This window comes from Zootoca vivipara, chromosome 9 (genome assembly GCF_963506605.1).
Source record: "Zootoca vivipara chromosome 9, rZooViv1.1, whole genome shotgun sequence".
Classification (NCBI taxonomy): Eukaryota; Metazoa; Chordata; class Lepidosauria; order Squamata; family Lacertidae; genus Zootoca; species Zootoca vivipara.
Genome location: NC_083284.1, coordinates 24,701,712 through 24,716,905, shown reverse-complemented (window position 1 = coordinate 24,716,905; position 15,194 = coordinate 24,701,712). Strand labels below are relative to the sequence as shown.

Here is a 15,194-nt window from a genome sequence, read left to right as displayed (position 1 = left end):
TGTGTACATGGACATGTAAAAATTAAATCACTGTCCATTGTTATTTATTTAAGGCATTTATACTGCATAATCATTAGCCTTTCTAAGCATTGTATATAAAAATAAACCATGTAGAGAAGAAAACAATAAATGTTCGTCATAAAACCAAACCTAAGCTGGAGCATTACCTTAAAATGTCTGTGCCATGTGCCTGAAATTCAGCAAGCAGAGTGCTTGTCTGATCTCAGGAGGGAATTCCACAGACATGTTCCTATAACACTGAATGCATGTCTTCTAGTTGTTACAAGATGTGCATTGGGGACCCACATACAGAAACCAAGGTGCTTAAGAGGTTGGTGGCAGTCCAGCTTCAGGAATGCTTGGAAGAGACTGAATATATCTAAATCCATTTCAGTCTGGCTTCAGGCCTGGTCATGGCACTGGAACTGCCTTGGTTGCCCTGGTTGATGATATTTACTGGGAGAGAGATGGGGGCAGTGCAGCCCCGCTCATTCTTCTTGACCTCTTGGTGGCTTTCAATACATTAACCATTATCCTTCTGGTGCAGCTCAAGGAGTTTGTAGACACTGCATTTCAGTGGTTCCTCTTAGCTCCAGGGCCATTTCCATAAAGTTGTTATGAGAAGTCACTGTTCAAAGCCACAAGAGCTTTCCATCTTCTCCCACATGCTATTTAACTTGTATATGAAGCCTCTGGGAAGTCATCAGGAATGTCACCAATATGCAGATGACACCCAGCTCCATCTATCCCCTCTGTTCCATCTGAATCTGGCTTACAGGTGTTTGGTGGCAGTGATGGGCTGGATGTGGACCAGGAAATTGAAATTGAATCCCAATAGACAGAGGTGTTATGTGTTCCAAGTTCTTGAATCCAGGAGGTGAGAAGATGGCCTGTTGTAGACAGGGTTGCACTCCCCTGGAAGGGGCAGGTTTATCATTTGGGGGTATTCCTGGAGCCAGCATTGTCACTTGAGATCCAGGTTCACGGTCCTTTCTCTATATCCCAGCACAGAACCAGTCAACCAAGGTTATCTGTGTCTCGAAACCAAATCAAAAGTGACAGAAAAGGATCAAAATATCCTCCTTCAAGAATCTCTGGAGCTGGGTTGCCACAATATGTTCCAATATATTCCTGAAGTAGACCATTTGTCTAAAGTTAATAGGATTAGTCAAATCATATGAGGGCTTTTTAAAGAGAAACAATGTTATCTGACCATAGTCCTCACCAGGTTTATGTGAACCACATTCTCCGTTGTTAGGCATTTACTACACTCCTGGTCCAGTTGCTTAGTCTTCTTCTAGCAAATCTAATCCAGGAATGGATAAAGATCAAGAGTGCTACGGTAGTTGTGGCTCTCACCCCTACAAGAATCTTGTCCATGTCCTCTGGTTGCAGAAACTGGAAGGCAGAACAGAACATGAAAAAAACAACAAATGAAACCAGGACAAGTGGATTAGAGCCTTTCCCAACTAGGTGTAGTCCAGATGTTTTGAGCGACAATTCTCATCAGCCCCAGCCCACACATATTTAATACATGTTTCAGCTATACCCAGTACAGTAATCCTATTATCATTTGTGGTGAAAACAAATCAGAAGGAACAAAAGTTTATCACACTAAGAGTCAGATGTCAAATCAGTTTACGTTGAACATACTTAAAGAAATATGAAGAAAACACCAATATTTATGCTAGGAACAGTGCTATTCAGCCATCAAATGCCTGAATAAACAGGATGTTTTCAAATGTATCCTGATAATAATGATGGAGACAGGTGCACCTCACTAGGCAACTCACACGTTCCACAACCAGGGATCCACCACTGAGGCCTTCTCAACTGAGGCCCTGCCAACTGTGCAACCCCTTGTAGCAGCAGCACCAACGAGCCTCACTTGCTAAACACAGGGCCCAAGGTGGTTGGGAAAGGTGCTCTTTTGGGTACTTGGGTCCTAAGCCATTTAGGGTTTTATATGCTAGTACTAGCACCTTGAATTGGCCCAGTAGTTCACTGGAAGACAGGGCATTGCTTTCAGAACTGGTGTCACAGGGTTGCCCACAAGCAGCAGCCTCCAGACAATCTTCAAGGGCAGCCCCACGTAGGCTACATACGTAGCAGTAGTCCAAGTGGAAGGTCACGAGAGCATGAACAACTGGAGCCAAGCTATCCCTGACCCAGAATGGCAATAACTGGAAAACCAGCCTAAGCTGGGGATAAGCACTCCTACCCACAAAGGTCATTTGAGACTCCATTGACAAGTTGGAATCCAGGAGTACTCCCAGATTATGAACCTGATTCTTCAGTTGGAGTGTATTATCCCTCAAAACTGGATATACATCTAACTGCCAGAACATAAGGTACACATGGGAACCACCCACACACTGTCTTAGCCCTCATTGCTGGATGAAGAACTCAAAATGCCTTGTTTGGTTTCTGCTGAAGTCTTTAATTCAAAAATCAGATGGGTACATAGGCAAGGGACAGGTGACAAGATTCAGCAGGTGCATAAAGGTAAAGATACATGTTGCTGTTGTTGGCATCCATCTGTCTTGAGAGACAATGGTCATACTGCAGTGTTAGCAGCACCATGGTGACCTCCCTGGGTAGCAGCTGGGGCAGTGCTGGTGGAGGTCCTGGGCTGCCCAGATGACAAGAACCTCCTCTCGGCCTCACTGTTGTGTGTGGGAATGTTCAGGAATGTGGATGAGGAAATATTATTAAACTAGCTGACCCGGCCACGCGTTGCTGTGGTTCTTTCCTGTGATTCCCACCCACCCACCCACCCTGTCACGATCCATGACGTATCCTGCCCCTCCTCCCTCCACCCCGGCTCATCCCTGTTTTTCCGTAGGATACCCTTCCCTCTGTTGTCCCTGGGGAGTGTTGGCCCCTCCCCCCTGTATCTCCATACCTTGGCCCCCACCCTCGAAAAGGAAATGTTAGGTTCTGGGTTCTATTTCCCAGCATGCACTTTTGTCTGAACCCTCTGTTGTTCCTGGGGAGTGTTGGCCCCTACCCCTGGTATCTTCCTACATTGGCCCCCATCCTTGGAGAAGGAGCTGTCAGTTTCTGGGTTCCATTTCCCAGTATTTACTTTTGTCTGAGCCCTCTGTTGTCCCCTCCCCCCTGTATCTCCATACATTGGCCCCTGCACAAGCATCGTGAACATTTCTATATGTTTAGATTAAGGATCTGGGGTGATGATGTGCCCTGGGACCCAGAGAACTACTTAAAGAATCCCAACCCGGGGAGGTGGGGGGAAATAGCGAAGCCCCACAGCCCTGTAGCAACAGACAGGCCCAGACAGAAGGAGGGGGATCATATGGGCCACTTGGCGCGGGCCTCCGAATCCAAAGCGGGCCTTGGTCAGTATATTCACAATCAGTAAAATGAAAAAAGTAACAAAAGGGTTAAAAATAGGGACACATTATCTTATCTACCTGGGCCGGGCCTTTGTCTGGCCCTGCAAGGGCCTGGCAACAGAAGGTGCGTTATGAAGTACCCGAGTTGTTCAGTTCCATAAAAAAACCCAGGAAGTGGCAAGGGGAAGGTAGGGAATTGTAAATGGGGTGGGGGGGGGTGCACTGCAAATATCTGAGGGCTTAAACTGGGGAGAGAAAGTGAATGGTTGTTGTTGTTGTTTTTAAAAAAGACACAGAGGCTTACAATCAGTTGTTTCTCCTAAAATAAGACATACCCATAAAATAAGTCATATTTATTTTTGTCTTGTGGATTTTTGGGGGGTAGTGGTGCTAAATTGTAAAGTAAGAACCCCTTGCCGTACAGGGGTCTACATAAATCGAAGGCCGTGCTGCGGTCTGTGGCAACCCCCCCCCCAGGCAGGCCCCGACCTCCATTTGGCAATGTTGGTTCTTTGGTGGGGTTTTTTGGGGTGGGGTAGTGTTGCTAAATGGTAAAGTAAAACCCCTTGCCGTGCAGGGGCCTACATAAATCGAAGGCCGTGCTGCGGTTTGTGGCAAACCCCCCCCCCCAGGCAGGCCCCGACTTCCACTTGGCAATGTTGGTTCTTTGGTGGGTTTTTTTTTTTTGGGTGGGGGTAGTGTTGCTAAATGGTAAAGTAAAACCCCTTGCTGTGCAGGGGCCTACATAAATCGAAGGCCATGCTGCGGTCTGTGGCAACCCCCCCCCCCCAGGCAGGCCCCGACCTCCACTTGGCAATGTTGGTTCTTTGGTGGTTTTTTGGGGGGGTAGTGGTGCTAAATGGTAAATTAAAACCCCTTGCCGTGCCCCCAAGTGTGTTGCTGTGGGTTATCCCCCTCCCTGGGCCTAGTGGAGGCCTGGCAACCTGTCAGGGGCCTAAAACAAAGGCCTAGAATAAATGGCTGCCTTGGTGTATTTCAGTTGCTTGGTTGATGATGATGTCATTTGGTTTGTGGGTGTGGCTTAGATTTCTTGGGAAGGGAGGGGGTGGAGGAGGGTACTACGCCACTTGAGGGCGCTGTTTGACTTGGTGGAAAAGCAGGTCTGCACCTGGGCAGGTGTGCGATTTGAGGGATTTTTGCCCCCAACAATGCTCTAGGAGTGGCCTGGATCGTTGTGTCAAAATTCCAGGACGATCGGTCAAGCGGTTACGGAGAAAAGTGTCGAACGGAATTTCACGATTTTTACATTTTTATATATATAGATATATCCTCTCCCAGCTTGTGTTAACAAGCTCCAAACTTAGCAGAGTAACATTCCCTTTCAATGCACAGCAGAAAACGGTTTGCACAGGTTTGCTTAAACCTCTAGAATAAAATATATTTCCTGGATTTTCCCCTTTATCCCTCTTAAAAGAAAAGACACAACACAGTGCTCTGTTAAAAGTATAAAAAGAGTTTACTTGCAAGCTTCTTGAGATACAGCACAACTCAAGAGGTAGACTAGCTTAGATAAAAGTAGTACCGGTATATACATGTGAAGTTCACTTATATCAGGCATCCCCAAACTTCGGCCCTCCAGATGTTTTGGACTACAATTCCCATCATCCCTGACCACTGGTCCTGTTAGCTAGGGATCATGGGAGTTGTAGGCCAAAACATCTGGAGGGCCACAGTTTGGGGATGCCTGACTTATATGAAGTGAGACTCCATTTCCGCTCTCTCTTGGCTGGAGGCCTAGAGAGATTCTCCTCACTAAGATGTTGCTTGCTTGAAGTGTGTGGTCCAAGAGAGGGAAAATGGCTACTGGCCAGCATAGCTGCCAAGTTATCCCTTTTTTTCAGGGATTTTCCATTATGCTGAATAGGCTTCCTCGCGAGAAAAGGGAAAACTTGGCAGCTATTCTGGCCAGTGAATTTATCTGCCACCTTTCCCATCTCATTTGCATGTGTGGACCTGGTCAGGTGTTCCTCCATGTGGTCCTCCATGTTGTAGACACTCTAGGAACTGTTGTGAGTTGACTGTACCTATTTACAACCCACATTGTGGTCCAAAGGAAAGCAGAACAATACATCTGGCACCAGCTTGGCTACAAGAGTTGCCAGAAGGAGGTGTACAAGATGCCATGCAACCACCTTAGGAACTCCACCCTTGTGAAGGCTTTACTCCTTAGCCTTTTCTTCTCCCAAAGATATCCTGCAAAGCAGCAGGGGTTATGGGTCAGATTTTTCCTTCTCCTAGACTACGTTCCCAGATTGATGAGCCCCATCCACCCTTCACTTCCTTCTACAGCAGCAACCACCTTCTTGACAACTGGGCCCGCTATTGGTCTCATCCACTCAATCCTCCAGAGTCTGTCTTCACATGCTGGGCAAATCCCTAACTCAAGCTAAGATACCGTATTTATCCAACAAGCAACATACCCCCTGTACCTTCCTTTTTGAAGGGCAGGGCAGGCGGAGAGCACTTAGTGTGGCAAGAAGCTAGAGTCCTGGGACTGGGCAAGCAGATGGACACTCCTTCAAGTGAGTTGAGCTTACAAAGTTTGTTTGCATTGGTGCTGGGGTCCCCATGTCTTTGGAGATGGAGGCAGGACATGTGCCAGCTCAGCATCCAATTTACTCTCCTCATTGGCAGGAGGCACTGAGGAGCAGTTCCACAACAGGAGGTATGGGGTGTCTAGTGCCATAGTACACTCCTCTGCCAACCTGCTTGGTCCCTTCCCTAGATCCAGATCTCTATTCCCTGTAAATACTTGCACCCTCTCTGAGCTCAGACGCTTCTTGGGGTCCCAATTGCATCTCCCCCCATGCTAGGATCCTCCCTGGGGTTATTCAGATCCAACTCTTTATTTCACACAGTTAAGGTAACTGAAATGGAATCCCACGCACAGACTTTCTTTAGATTAGCCTTTGTGAAGTTGGAACAATGTTTCTAATCCACCTTTTTTTTGTGTGTGTGTGTGTAATAACGGGCGGACTGATTGGAACTGGAGAACCAATTAACAGATTCCTGATAACAGGGGCGTACCCAGGATCAAAACTGGGGGGGGGAGCCATGGTCGTTCAGGGGCAGGGCCAAGGCACGGGAGGGGAGGGGCCACGAAGTGGGAACGTGGGTGGGGCTACAGGGCCAGCGGGCCCGACAACATTGTGGCAGCGGCGGCAGTGGCCACCTTGTGCTTCTGGGGCTGGCAACGGCGGCGGCTACCCTGCTTGGCTGGAGAAGATGGGAGGGTCGGGCAGGCGTGAGGGGGTGGCAGGGCGGGCGAGGGCGAGGGCGAGGCAAGGCACGGCCGCAGTCACGACGGCTCCAAGGTATTGCTGCATATCAGCATAATACCGTATTTCAACCATGTCGTGGGTTCAAGCCCCACCTTAGGAAAAAATTCCTGCATTGCAGGGGGTTGGACTAGATGACCCTTGTGGTCCCTTCTGACGACAATTCTATGACTCTATTGATATATTACCATAACATATGCATCATTCTGCTTTCTTGAATTGTCCTACTCCTAGGCATAGCAGTCAACCCCTAGAGGCCTAGGTGCCTCCCCCCCCCCAATTACTGGTAAATACCGTATTTGAAAGAGTCATCCCCCCATGTTGATGGGCTTTTTGTGTGGGGCTTATCTGCCCCCCCCCAGTATTTTATTAAGGATGGGAGAGGGAGGGAAGGAAGGAAGAAATAGAGAGAGGGATAATTCATATTTGTGGGTGCCTCTGGGTGACGCTGTGATGCTGGAACTCTGCAGCAAGAGGAAGATACCGGTACGCCTGTACAGGAGCCTTGTAAGCAGCTTTCTCTCTGCTTGATTTACAGCAGGCACGTCCAACAGGTAGATTGTGATCTACCAGTAGATCACTGGATGTCTGTGGTAGATTACTGCTAGATCACTGGCACCCCCAAAAAAAGCTCACCCAAAATTTTCCTCCTCTCTAAGAAAAAGCTGAGCTATGACCTGAAGCCCTAAACAAAAATGGGCCTCCCTGCCTCCTAAAAGAAGCTCAACAAGTTTGACCTAAACCCCAAAAAACAGGGCTTCCCTTCCTTAAAAAAACTCAACAGCTTTGACCTGAACCCCCCAAAAGGGGGTAGATCACTCCCAGTTTTTAACTCTGTGAGTAGATCAGAGTCTCTTGGGAGGTGGCCACCCCTGATTTACAGTATACAGATGCTGGAGGAGGGGCAGACTGGAACACCACTGCTTTTTATAAACATCACTGTGTCTATCAAAGCTACAGACCCCCCTTTCTTATTCACTTCCTTTTAGCCTTGCAGAGCCACCTTAGTCAAACTGAATCCTCTGCACCCTCATGAAATCGCCAATAGAACTCTTAATGTGATCCCTGAATGCTCATTAACAACTCCCACTGAAGAACAGTAGGGTGAAATGATGAGCTATCAAATCTTGCCTGAAAGGGATTATGTGCTCCATTGTCTTAACTGCTTAACTACTGGTAGCCACTTTGCTTTATTTATTTGATGTGTTTTTGTTACAGCTGTGTTCCCACCCCCGCCCCCAGCAAGCAGAGACCGAGCTGCTCTCGCTAAAGCAAAGCCCTTTCCACTTCAGTTTTTGGAGGGGGAAAGTGCTGGTTATGGTCTGTAAAATACGTTAATTTTTTGCTTCTGGGGGGGCAGCTGCCCCCTGCCCCCCTGCCTACGCCCATGCCTGATAAGTGTTATAAGCATGCTCTGAAAAAAATGGCTAACAGAACATTGCTTAAAATGTTCTAAAGGTTGGCTAGTGTCTGCGGACTGGCGATTCTCACCTAGTACTGATGACGGAAACAAACTAACAAGACACAATCTTTTTCTAGATAGGAAAAGATGCAATTGTAGGCACTTGGTGCAGCTTGGAAACTGAGCATGATTACTCAGATGCAAACTTGAGTTCAGTGGTTCCCTAGTAAAATGTGCAGATACCTGATTAAACAAGATGTAGTGATGTCTTCTTCTTTGGCGATCACTTGTAGCCGAGTAAGATTGTCTTCCATAAACACGGTTTTAACAATGAGTTTGTAAGTGACTGTAGAGGCCAATTCTGGATCCACACGTCCTTCCACAGTGGGGACATTGGTTTCCGGGCAGGAGTTGATCACGGTGTGGATTTGCCGAGCATGCCTTCCTCTTAGCGCGTTTCTCCCTTGTGTCCTGAGTTTGAGTGTCTTCAAAGCCCATGACACCTTTGGTATGACACCTTTGGTAAAGGTTGTTCTCCAACTGGAGCGCTCGCAGGCCAGTGTTTCCAGTTGTCAGGGTTTATACTTCATTTTTTAAAGATTTGCCTTGGGACAGTCTTTAACCCTCTTTTGCTGACCACCTGCACTTCGCTTTCCATTTTTAAATTCGGAATAGTGTAGTTGCTTTGGAAGACGATCATCAGGCATTCGCACAACATGACCAGTCCAACGAAGTTGATGTTGAAGAATCATTGCTTGGATGGCTTGAAGAAGAAGAAGAAGAAGAAGAAGAAGAAGAAGAAGAAGAAGAAGAAGAAGAAGAAGAAGAAGAAGAAGAAGAAGAAGAAGAAGAAGAGGAGGAGGAGGAGGAGGAGGAGGAGGAGGAGGAGGAGGAGGAGGAGGAGGAGGAGGAGGAGGAGGAGGAGGAGGAGGAGAAAGAAGAGTTTGGATTTGATATCCGGCTTTATCACTACCCGAAGTAGTCTCACAGTGGCTAACATTCTTCTTTCCCTTCCTCCCCCACAACAAACACTCTGTGAGGTGAGTGGGGCCTGAGAGATTTCAAAGAAGTGTGACTAGCCCAAGGTCTCCCAGCAGCTGCATGTGGAGGAGCAGAGACACAAACCTGGTTCACCAGATTACAAGTCTACCGCTCTTAACCACTGCACCACACTGGCTGTGGTGTAGTGCAAATTTGTGGAGCATAAGGCTACCAGCATCTACTAGGCATGATGTCTATCTATGTTCTCCTCCACTTTCAGAGGCATTACGACTGTGAATGCCAGTTGCTAAGAATCAAAGGCGAGCAGAGTGGCAGCTGGTGGGCCGCTGTGATAACAGGATGCTGGACTAGATATGCCACTGGTCTGATCCAGCTGGGATCTCCTTATGTAGCTCCCTAGACATTATTTGCTGTGAATGCAGTGCGGAACATATGGAGGAAATAAGGGGAAACTGTGGGTCTTTTTTTGTTCATTCTGGGTATTCCCCCTTCATCCTTTCCCCATAACAGAGTAGGCTTGACCCAAGCTGTATGCTTACATCGTTTTAAAAAAAGAAAAGAAAAGACAAAATAAAATGAGTCCCTACTGCATTTGTATAGGGCAGTGAGGAAGAATACAAATGACAAGGATTTTATTTATTTTTCACAAAATTTAGATACTGATTGATTGTTAAAAAGCAACAACAACCCTCAAAGTGGTTAACAAAAAGAATAAAACAATGAAATTATCAGTAAAACATAGTTAAAAACAATGATTAAAAACCTCCGAAAATAATGTGGTTTTTGTTTTTGCTAAAAACCAGATTAAAATACATGTCAGCATAACCACATGTCTGGATAGACTTGCATAAACAGATTTTTTTTGTAACAGTCACCAGAAAGAGTAAAGTGGATGGACCTGCCTGATGTCAATAGGCAGGGTTCTCCAAAGTATGGGTGCCGCCACGCCAAAATATTTTCTTTACGAATGCCATGAGCAGGGCTATTATTATTATTATTTTGACTTGTGAGGCAAACCACAAAATGCCCCAATCTCACCAGGGAAGGAGGGTTGAGTAAAGATCTACACAGCAAGATCAAGCCAGGGATAAAGATCTACACTGGGAACAAAGGGGGCGCGAATCAAATGAACCCCAGCTGATGGTAGAAGGAAAGGGAGGGGAAAGGATGGGTGCAGAGCCCAGGAGACCCCTAAGTGTGGGAGGAGACTGGCAATGCCTCCTATTGGCTGTGAGGCCCTTATAGAGGGGGGCTGCTGAGGAGGGGGCAGATCTGGCCTCTAAGGAGAGTGCCACTGCTGTCACTGCCACTACAGTAGCAGCAGAGGGCAATCCATTACCTGGAGGCTGGATCTGCTGCCCCTGTGGATCCTGCCGCCTGAGGCAGTTGCCTCACCTTGCCTCAAGAGTGGGCCTGCCCTGGCCAGGGGTATTATGTGGCACCTGTAACAATGCCAGTGACACCGAAGGAAGATATTCCACAGAAACTCTTACTCAGGTCTATTCCCCAAATAGATCTTGCTCACTTGGTTCTTCCTGGCACTGGTGCATTCTTACTTGTTGGTATCCCTCCATCTCAAGAAACAATGGAGTGCACCTCCAGGGGTGAAGCTGAACCGCTGTGTTAGCAGCACCAAAGTGACCTCCCTGGGCTGCAAGCCTGAGCAGTGTGCGTGGAGGTCCTGGGCTGCCCAGACAACAAGACTCCCCTCTCAGCCTCACTGATGTGGTCCAAACGGAAGCAGAGTAATATGTTTGTCACCAGCTTGGCTGCAGGAGTTGCTGGAAGGAGGGCATCCTTCCAAGGTGCCATCCAACTGTCTTACGGACTCCACTCCGGATTTGTGTAGGGTTTACTCCTTAGCCTTTTCTTCTCCTGAAGGTGTCCCACAAGGCAGTGCGACAAAGCAACATTTTAATCAAGTTATGGAATGATAGGAATCAAGGAAGGCTTGGAGAGGAAATACAAGTTTAACACATATCCCTAAAAAGTGTGTTGCAGCCAAGGTTTGAAGGCCAGGTTGAAGGTGTTTTCTGATGTGCAAACAGTGAGCAGAGAAGATCTTTCACGGTATGGAAGCGTGGGAATCGCTGGCATGTGTCAGGAGAGCATGGTTAGGAAAGCAAAACCTTCGCACTGCTCAAGCCCCGCCTCACCTCCCCCCACCCATTTCTTTTCTACCCACACTTGGAAGCTTGCCTAGTTAGGAAAGCCAACAGGAATGAATGGACTTGGGGAGGCTCTTATCGAGTGTTGGGCACTAAGACCGCCGCGGCTCCCTTTCCGCCCAGGGAGGATTGCAGAAGCAGAGAGGAGGAGAGATCTCCAGACACGAGAGGAGGTTATAGGAAGAGGATAAAAGCAATGCTACAACAAGGATATAGCTGAGAGAAAGAAAGAGGGGCGAAGAAGAAAAGGAGAAGGTGGTGGATGAGGCCGTGTGGTGGTGATACCTGACGAGACTCTGAGCGGGGGGGAAAGGGGGGCCTTTCGCAGACCTTGTATTGTCAGCCAGGCGTAAGGAAGCTTCCCCTCCAAGATCGTTCCAATGAACATGTCAGTGTTGACTCTGCAAGAATACGAATTCGAGAAGCAGTTCAACGAGAATGAAGCGATTCAATGGATGCAAGAGAACTGGTGAGTGGTGGTGGTGGCGGCGGCGGCGGCGGCGGCGGGAGCTCCGGGCGAGCCGGTGTTCTCTGGCTGGGAGCAAAGCGTGTGCGTCTCCGGGAGATGCTCTCTCTCTCCCCCTCCCTCCTGCTTTGGCAAGGATTACAAGCGAAGGAGGGAGGGAGCGGGGCGAGCGGTGGCGGAGGGGAGAGAATGCAGATCGCCCAATGTGCCCAAGACGCCTCTGTGCGTCCGGGGCGCGCGCGCGCCACAGAATGCATTATTGGCGTGTGGGTCGGCGCGCATCGCGTGTAGGTAACGCTTTCCGTGAATGGGTCTAGTGTTGGGAACCTTCCCGGGCTGGAACAAGAACACCACTGTCTTCTGGGGGAGACAGGCTCCTTGTTGTTTATTTGGATGCCTTTACTATATATATATATTATATAATAGAGCACATCTCCCACATTGTTCCTCGTCCTTAGAAACCATCTGCTTCTCCAGCACCACCGTTTTGCATTAGGCCCTCGCTCTGTTTCACCCATTGCGCCCCATGCATCTTTAATTCGCACCCTCTCTTCAGTTGTGACTCCTAATTTTACTCGGGGTCCTTTACCTCCCCCCACCCCTCACCATGCATGTTTCCTCTCCCCCCCTTTTGTATGTGTGTAGGAGGTGAATACAGGGTTGTTTCGATCCATGCAAACATTTAAAAAGCCTCCTCGCCTCGTTGCTGATAAAGAAGCCACCGCTCCCAGCATCTCCTGGTGGGGCTGGGGTCACTTTTGCCTTCGCGTTATAGCCGTGCATCTAAGCCCGGGGTAGATTTCTGTGATGGGTTTGGAGAGGATGAGAGGAGGGGTTCCTCTTCCTGCCGCTGGTTGCCTGGAAGGCAGGGAGGGGCTGGGAACTTGGGAGTCGAGAAGTAGTAAGGCTGGTCACATTCAGCATTCAGGTAAAGCAATAGTAAGAAGGGGAGAGGGGCAAATGTTAAATTATACACATTTGCCGCTAACGAAGTGACCTGCATCTTCTCTGACTCTGTCGTAGGAGGGAGTTTCTGCTCACAGCTAGACTTTAGGCTAGACTCGTCAGGTGCTTTTTTATTTTATGGCGGTTTCTCCCTCCCCGCTGCCGCGATCCCAAATCCGATCTCCATCGAGATCTCTTGCTACAATAAAAATCTCGGATGGAATGCCCTTGACTTAAAAGTGCTTTTGATCCTGACAGCCTTCTCCAAAGGAGAGTAAACTTTGACGTGCCACCCCAAGAGGAGGACTGAAAAATGCATCCCCTTTTTTTTCCATTTTGAGGATGATGGTGCGCATCGGAGGGAGGAAAATGGAGGGGGGAATCTTTCCAGACAGAGGCGCTCGTAGCACCCCCCCGGATCTAGCCTAAGCCGGGCAGCGAGACTGTGTCTGTATGCGCGCGCGCCTTTCCTCAAACAAGCACATGCCGTTGTGGGCGAATCAGTGGGGAGACAGAGAGGGGAAATGAGGTGACGCCATAGGAGCCGCTGCGCGGACAGGGCTTAATTCTGAGCCCGGACTCGGTCCCTGAACCTATTTTTGAAACGCCAGGACCATGCAAATCAAGGCGGAGAGTGGCCAATTCCTCTGCGCATGAGCAGAGCGCGCTCCCACGGAGTGACCCAGGCCGCCGGCACACCGTGGGAAGGGAGGGGAGGGGCCGGGTTAGGTTGAGCCCTGGGCCCTGGCATCTGTTGTCTTAGAAATTTCGCGTTGGAAGGAGATGGGTGGAGAAGGCAGCCCCTTTTCCCTGCATGGAGGGAGAAGGATGGAGCTGATCGTGTGTGTGTGTCTCCTCTCGTCCGCCCGGCCTGCTTCTGCCGCTGCGACCTGCGGGGAGCCGCCATCCTTCCAGACATAAACACGTGCCTCTGCCCCTAGCCAGTTCACGCTCTCTCAGGTTTAAATCTGCCATCCCGCTCCGCCCCTTCTTCCTCCCTTAAGTAGGCCGGGCCTGCTGCTTTGGCAAGCCTGCAAGCTGGCGATCGGCGAGCGCGCTTGCCAGGTAGCAGATTCGCCCTGGCGTGCCCCGCGTGCAAAATCTCTCCACCCCTCTCCCTTTCTCTCGGTCGCCACGCAGCATTCGCCTGTCCTCACCTGAACTGCAGAAGCAGCCACATGAGGGAGGTCAACAGATCGGTGGGGTGAAGTGTCTGGGCCCTCCAAGAGCCAACAAGGGCACTGTTGCACAACGGTGCCACGAGGTAGTCATCCCTGGTGGGGTGAGGTGGCCAGTCTGTGTGCTGATCAGGTTGGCATGCTATGCTCCTTTCCACACCTGGCACAGATCTGCCAGACGATCGATTTGAAACTCTCCTCAGACGAGGTTGCCAAGTGTCTAGATTTGTTTGTTTGCATGTTTCATTATTGGCCCCATTTCTCGGAGGTTTGACCTGCAGCAGTCATCAGGTGAGACTTTGGGGGGGGGGGGATAGAGCCAGACCTGATCACCTGATGATTGCTGCAGGTCAAACCGCTGCCAAAGAGACATGCCAAAAAAAGAGATACTCTTTGTCTGGCAGCTTAAATATTCTCCCTGTCTCGCCCCCTGTCCTCCTCTGTGCAAACTTTTGACTTTTAGTCAACTTTTGTACCGTTACTTCTTTTAGCCAGCAAACATTTGTTGTGTGAGCTGTGGCCCTCTCACTTTCAAGTAGTGTGGCAACCTGGTGCCCTCAATATGTTTTGGACTACAGCTCCCATCAGTCCCAGGCCAAATTCATAGAATCATAGAGTTGGAAGGGACCCTGAGGATCATCTTCCAACCCCCTGCAATGCAGGAATATGCAGGTGTCCCTGACAGGGATTGAACATGCAACTTTGGTGTTATCAGCACCCTGCTCTAACCAACTGAGCTTTCCATACAATTAAAGTGTTATAATACTGCTCTAAAAAAGCATGGGTCCCCCAAAATTTTCTGGGAGCTGTAGTTTGTCACCGGTACTCAATTGTTAAGAGATGCCTTCTCCCCTTACAAAACTGCCTATTCTGCTCACAAGGAGTTCCCAGTGCTCCCTGTGAATATTGACTTATTGTAATAACCACTCTGGGAACTAGCTGTGGGAGGGGAATGTGGGTCTCCAAACAACCCTCAGCACCCTTAACAAACTACAGCTCCCAGAATTCTTTGGGGAAAGCCTTAAAATACTTTAAATGTTATCATAGTGCTTTAAATGCATGGCATGAATGTGGCTTCAACATGATGGGAGTTGTAGTCTATTTGGAGGGCACTAGGATGATAAATGTTGGTGTAAGGCTTGGCCCTTCTATACGTTCTCTTCTCACCCCCAACCCTGAAAAAAAACACCTGATCCTTAGATTTCTTTGCTCCATTACTTTTCTTCAGCAGCACCGCTCACTAAAAAAAAGCTGAGAAAGGGGGAAACACATCTCTTTTTCCCACTGTCTGTTGCTAGAGGGTTCTTCCACCACGGGCCTGTCACAGTTGATCATGTGATGTCACACATGTTTGATGTGGTCCATCTGGGATAGGATG

At 48.8% G+C, this 15,194-nt stretch overlaps 1 protein-coding gene across 1 annotated transcript in view; it reads left to right on the top strand.

Annotated features, from left to right (window-relative positions):
- The first annotated feature begins 11,392 nt into the window (after window positions 1-11,392).
- The window catches only part of ELOVL6 (ELOVL fatty acid elongase 6), a 66,017-nt gene continuing 62,215 nt past the window's right edge, over window positions 11,393-15,194 (top strand). The window contains exon 1 of the mRNA XM_035111833.2: window positions 11,393-11,696. Within this exon, the coding sequence (XP_034967724.1) occupies window positions 11,608-11,696 (89 nt within the window). The 5' untranslated portion in view covers window positions 11,393-11,607. The remainder of the gene's footprint in view (window positions 11,697-15,194) is intronic.